The sequence below is a fragment of the Lontra canadensis genome, unplaced genomic scaffold, assembly GCF_010015895.1.
Source record: "Lontra canadensis isolate GAN:19392208 unplaced genomic scaffold, GSC_riverotter_1.0 scaffold169, whole genome shotgun sequence".
NCBI lineage: Eukaryota > Metazoa > Chordata > Mammalia > Carnivora > Mustelidae > Lontra > Lontra canadensis.
Genome location: NW_022631163.1, coordinates 1926431 through 1932430, shown reverse-complemented (window position 1 = coordinate 1932430; position 6000 = coordinate 1926431). Strand labels below are relative to the sequence as shown.

The window sequence follows — 6000 nt, the reverse complement described above, 5'->3', positions numbered from 1 at the left end:
CCCCCCCCCCCCCCCCCCCCCCCCCCCGCCACTGTAAAGCCCACTCCCAGCCTCTGAGGGGACTAGCATTCCTCACAGTCCCAGGGCCATCAGAAAACAAAAGCAAACGTACTTACTTGATTTCCTGTCATCAAAGCTTGGGGCAGGGGCTCAGCTTAGACGCACGCTTTGGTTGGAGGTTAGGACTTCGGAGGGCCCTTCGGAACATCTGCCAAAGTCCTTAGTCCTAGGACACCCAGAATCCTTTCAGCGTGGGAGACTCTTCAGGAAGATGCTCTTGGTAACCCTTTGGGTAGCTCTGCATCTGCTGTGGTCAGCAGTTTGTAGACCTGGGATGAGACAGGAGACTGGTGCTCCTTAGGGACCCCCCAACACTGGACAGCCCTCCCAAGCACAGCCAGGCCAGGGAAGAAGGCCCAGAGCTCTTTCAGCTTTGTCATAGCGTCCTCGGGGCTCCCAGCTCACACCTGCCGGCTCTGTGGTTCTCATAACCACCCATTTCCTCTGACGGCATCACAGACCATCAAGGAGCCACCTTCCCCAAGTTCCTGTTTCTAAAGGAGACGCAGCTGCGTTGTCATGATCCCAGAAGGAGAGGTTTTTCTCTGGTTTTGTGGCTTGGTCCTGCCTGAGGAACACAGAACTGAGGTAAATGAGGAGTTTCCCATGCTTACCTGACCATTATAATCATCTGAAGTTCTTGTCTGTATCAGATTCCTGGGCTCCTCCTCCATCTTCTGAATCCAAGCCACCAGAGGAAAGCCGAGGAATCTGAATTTTATATACTCCAAGAGATGCCCTCAACTGGCTTTGGGGGAAGCACTGCCTTGGAGTGATGTGTCCTAACCTTTAATGTATACAGGTATCCCTTGGGGATCTTGTTAAATAGCAGATTCTAGTTCGTTTGATCTAGGGGGTGGGATTGAAGGCTCTGCATTGCTAACAACCCCTAGGCAATACCCACATAGCTGGTCCATGAACTACACTTTGAGTAACAAGACCTGGAGAGTGGTTCTCCAAGTGTGGTCCCAGTCCTCAGCATCCTGTGAGAGTTTGTTAGACACACGAATTCTTGAGACCCATCTCAGATCTACTAGATCAGAAACTCCACAGGTGGGGCCAGCAATTGCTTTCCACAAGCCCTCCAGGTGTTCTGATATATAGCCCATATTTGAGAGTCACTCAGCTAGGATAAAGAAATTTCTGACAGAATTGCCTGTGATTGTGTGTTATCTTCAGTCATTAAAATTTAAATAAAATCCCCATCTGATAAAATCTAACCAAACATACTGCTACCTTTCCATTAGGGGCTTACTATTCCTGGAGACATGATTTTTTTTTTCGTAAAGATTTTATTTATTTATTTTTTAAGGATTTTATTTATTTATTTGCCAGACAGAGATCACAAGTAGTCAGAAAGGGGGGCAGGGGGAAGCAGGCTCTCTGCTGAGCAGAGAGCCCAATGTGGGGCTTGATCCCAGGACCCTGGGATCATGACTGGAGCTGAAGGCAGAGGCTCTAACCCGCTGAGCCACCCAGGCGCCCTTAAAGATTTTATCTGAGAGTGAGTCAATGAGAGAGAGAGAGAGAGAGAGAGCGCACAATCAGAGGGAGGGGCAGAGGGAGAAACAGACTCCCCTGCTGAGCAAGGAGCCTGATTCAGGGCTACATCCCAGGACTGTGGGATCATGACCTAAGCCCAAGGCAGACACTAAACAGACTGAGGCCCCCCAAGACATGCTTTTTAACACAAAATGGCTCCAGCTCAGACTATGAAGACTTTACTGGGGCTCTGCCAGCTAGGGCACATTCCAGCTCAAGTTCTCCTCTTCTCCTTTCTCCTAGGGAAGGCTGGTTTGAGACTTAAGTCCATGGGCACTTGGTGTGAAGACCTGGAGAAGCCAGAGTGGAGGCACATCCTGTGTAAGGAAGTTCTAATCAAGATGTTAGAATGGGTGAGGCCATTCTAGGATGTGGCCTATGGCAGGAAGGGGCCTGAACAGAAGCCCACCCTCCTGCTCTGGTCTGCATACTACTCTGATGTCTACCTTCTATCTGACAGGAAAGACTTTCAGACTGGCCTCAAGATGAGGTCCAAGAAGCCCCTGAGAATTAGTTTAAACACCTAGATTTGCTGCTTATTAGTTTTGTGATCACGTGTAGTTACCTTCTTAGTTTTGTGATCATGTGTAGTTACCTTTAGGCTGGTTTCTCATCCATAAAATGGTACTAGCATGTACCTCACTGAACCATGATTAGGAAACCTACAGGAAGGTGCAAAAGGCCCCAGTCGACAGTAGATGCTCAATAACAGGCTGAATATGAAAATGCACTTCTGGGAAATTTTTCAGGCTAGGTGACCTTGACCAAATCACTTAACTCTCCTTAGCCATTTCTCATCTGTAAGAAAGACCTGACCAGTGGCGCCTGGGTGGCTCAGTGGGTTAAGCCTCTGCCTTCAGCTCAGGTCATGATCTCAGGGTCCTGGGATCGAGCCCCGCATTGGGATCTCTGCTCAGCAGGAAGCCTGCTTCCCCCCACCCCCCGGCCCCGTCTGCCTCTCTGCCTACTTGTGATCTGTCTGTCAAATAAATATATAAATAAATCTTAAAAAAAAAAAAAAAAAAAAGCACTGACCACTTTGCAGGGGTGCAGTGAGAACTGGGTAAGATGATTTATATGGCGGAGCCTGTATACTCTACCTGGCTACTTCTGACCTCTCACAAGGCAGGCACCCAAGTGTTTCGGGACTGAACAGGGAGCAAGGAAATGAAAATGGAGAGAGGGAAAAGTATAGTATGATGAGTGAAGTGTAGTCAGTTGGGGCCTGACTCCAGTGACCATCCATGTCGGGTGTATTCATGAAGGCTGGAGTGATGGGGGTTTTAAGAGCAACTGTGACCACCAGACCTTCTCCAGCTCAAGAACTGATATCCTATATTGTCAGGCACTCAGCTTGGTGACCTGTATCTGTCCTCGTGCATTTGCTTCAACTCCTCTCCCAGAAAGAGCAGGGCCTATGACATTTTACAAGTATCCCCCACAGACAAAGCAACCTTGATGGACTACATGGTAGCAGCTGCCCCTGGATCATTCAAAACTAACGCAAGGTGGTAGCCTCCTGCTATCACTGGTGAGTACAAAGACAGCCGTTTCTGGAGAAATACAGTCTGGCCTGTTTGAGGAACCCAGGCAAGTGGTTGCAGGTTACTACACTGGGGTGGGACCCAGCAACCCCACACAGATGGCAAGGGTGAAATGTGGAACGCCTTTCTAAGACCTTAGCTTTTCTCCTCCATAAACCCTGTGATCGGGCTTCTCACAATTTTTGATTTGAGGGCAACAGAGGTGTGTCAGATGAGCTTGGGGTCCTAGATGGGTTACTGGTATGACCTTGGGCAAATTATTTATCCAGAATCTTAATTTCTTCTTGGGTGAGATAATGATCAAGGACGTGAAAATGCCCAGCACAAAGCCCATGTTTGGTGACTTGGTTCCACCCCGAGCCCCAGTGCATGGCTTGAGAGAAATAACACCAGCAATCGGGTTAACAAGGAGACATATACAGCTTTATTTAATAATCTGTAAAAAGTTGTACTCTGGCAGAGTGATGCATTCCCTATCTCGGCTGAAAGCGAACATTATGTCTGAAAAGCCCCTTCCTAAGATTCGGAACTGCGTAACCCTGAGCTTACATCTGATGCCCTCAAGAGCTGGGCCCTTGCTGTGTGGCTGCTGGTTTCATCCTCCTCCCAGCAATACTCTGGCTGGCTGCAGCCCCTCGCACAGCAGTCTGCTAAGCACAACTGTAGCTGCACAGGCTGCCCTTACACACCGGCCCCTTCCCTCTCTTCTTTAAGAATTGTCAAGAATCTTTCTGAGAAATAGGTTCTGTACCAATTTCACTTCGCTTCCACTATGTCAGCTGAAGTCAAGGGTGTGCCTGAGACACATGGTATTCCGCTGAGGTCTGTGCCTCTTCGCCCAGCTGGTTCTCACCATCTGCATAATTTTCAGGCCATACCTCTCCTTTTTCAGAGGACTGAAGGGTGGAGAAACACTCTTCATCACAGACGCAGGAGGCACTTCTTGGGGCTATCTTGTAAGTGGTATCAGACACTGTGGCGACAGCAGCTCTGCTCTGGCACAGCAGAGGCCTGGCATTTTGTTTTCCATCTTCCTGTGCTAAGAGAGTGCAGTAATGATGCCACACTCACTTCTTAGGAAAAACTCCATGTTGCATCAGAACTTCATCATTCATGGGCTTCTAAAAGAATATGTCCCTCCCTTTTATTTACAGAATAACATATATGAATGCATTTGGACAGGAGGTGGCTAGCCACCCTGCCTGCCTATGTTAACAGGCTCCCTTCTATTGGTCACAGTCAATGTAAACACGATCTTCCACATTTCTCAGAGCTCCTGAAGTCACTGCAAATCGTGTTGACCAATTTGGAACCAAAAGAGAATGCAGTGGCCTGCCCAACCTAGAAACCTGTTCTGTATATTTCCCTTAAAAACACCATTGAAAATGAAAAAGAAAAAAAAGGTCCCCTTTTTTTGCAGAAGCTCTACAAGAAAGCATATCTAAAATCACAGAACTATGCACACACAAACACAGACACGCGTGCTCACACACATACATCAAAATCAAAGAATCTTGTCAGATATGTAGTTGGGAAAGCACAAGGAAAGGCTGGCAAGAGAAGATATGGAAATTCGATCGGCTAAAGATGCTGGAATGTTACAGTGATGGCAAGGAAGTGGTTCTTTGTACATACAAAAAGGAGGGTGGGCAGGCAGAGAGAATGATAAATCCAGGATACCAGAGACTGTCAGTTGGCCATGCAGGAGTTAAAGATAGATGCCAGTTTGCTGGATGAAATGTTATATTATGGAGTGGTTGTCTGAAGGAGGGTGGACTTGCATGGTCCAGGGGAGGAGTATCTGCTTAGCAGGACACCTCCATGGTCTGGTGTCTGTCCACAACATCAGGGGATTCAGAGGATTCTTGAGTTCCGTCTGACTGATTGCTGGTAACAGATCGGCTGAAGGCACTTTCTCCAGAGCCGATGCTACTCGAGGTTGAGTGGGTTCGTGATCGGGCGAGCCGGGTCATGCTGGCAGATGGTACTGTAAGAAAGAACCAAGGGGACTAGAAGATAGTACCCTGGCTAAGCTTAACTAATCCAGAAATTTCACTAAAGGCTTTGTTTAGCTTTCCCAACCCATTTAAGGTGAGACCCAGGATAACACATAGCCATCTCCCTTTTGTATTATTTGCTTAGGTGAATGGCTATACACAAGGCTGCTTTAATCCTTTGGATCTGGTTGGAATCTTGGCTGATTCTAGTCCACAGAAGAACATGGGGAAACCTAAGTCCAGAGTATAGCCTCTTAGCTATGCCCACGCCATTCATACAGTGATCAGGAAAGAGGCTTTGGGAACCCAAACAGGTAACCAAACCCTGCAGTGCATGCAAGACTAAACCAAAAGAAAGACAAACCACACAAGTATGAAGGTGTTTCACAAACACAGTGCAAGCCCGATACAACAAGACTACCATCCGTGTCCACAGGCTTCCTTTGCTACCTGGGGAGGAGACATGTATGAAGGTGTGGGTCTAAGGGAGAGCAGGTGGGCCTGGCACCTGCCCTATATGCCCTCTATGCAGGCAGCAAGGTAAAGGATGCCTGCAAGGGAAGGGCTCCAGGGGTGGGTGTTTCACTCAGACTACAGTTCCACCGCTTTGATCCTAAGGTCCTTCCAGCTTGGCTGGGACGTGGCCTTACCTGTTATAACCTCCCTATCTTCCTGAGGCACCAGCCACTCACCCAGCTGTCATTTCAATGCTGGGGTCAAAAGATGCCATCACCTGATGAGTTTTCCAGGCACAGGCTCTGGTACTCCTATTTAGAATCAAGGCTGCCCTTCACGTCCTGTGTCTGGGCTTCATGCAAGGATGAGTAGGTGGAGGCAGAAGAGGGGTCCTGCCTACA

General features: G+C 48.2%; 2 protein-coding genes across 7 annotated transcripts in view; both read right to left on the bottom strand.

Moving 5' to 3' along the window:
* Positions 1-160, bottom strand: part of SLA2 (Src like adaptor 2) — a 28629-nt gene extending 28469 nt beyond the window's left edge. For both annotated transcript variants that reach the window (XM_032845773.1, XM_032845774.1), the window contains exon 1: positions 117-160. The gene's annotated coding sequence lies outside the window, so the exon portion shown is untranslated. The remainder of the gene's footprint in view (positions 1-116) is intronic.
* Positions 161-3547: 3387 nt separating this feature from the next.
* NDRG3 (NDRG family member 3) overlaps positions 3548-6000 on the bottom strand; it is a 74084-nt gene continuing 71631 nt past the window's right edge. For all 5 annotated transcript variants that reach the window (XM_032845815.1, XM_032845817.1, XM_032845818.1 and 2 more), the window contains one exon: positions 3548-5133. In XM_032845815.1, coding sequence (XP_032701706.1) covers positions 4952-5133 — 182 coding nt within the window. In that variant the 3' untranslated portion in view covers positions 3548-4951. The remainder of the gene's footprint in view (positions 5134-6000) is intronic.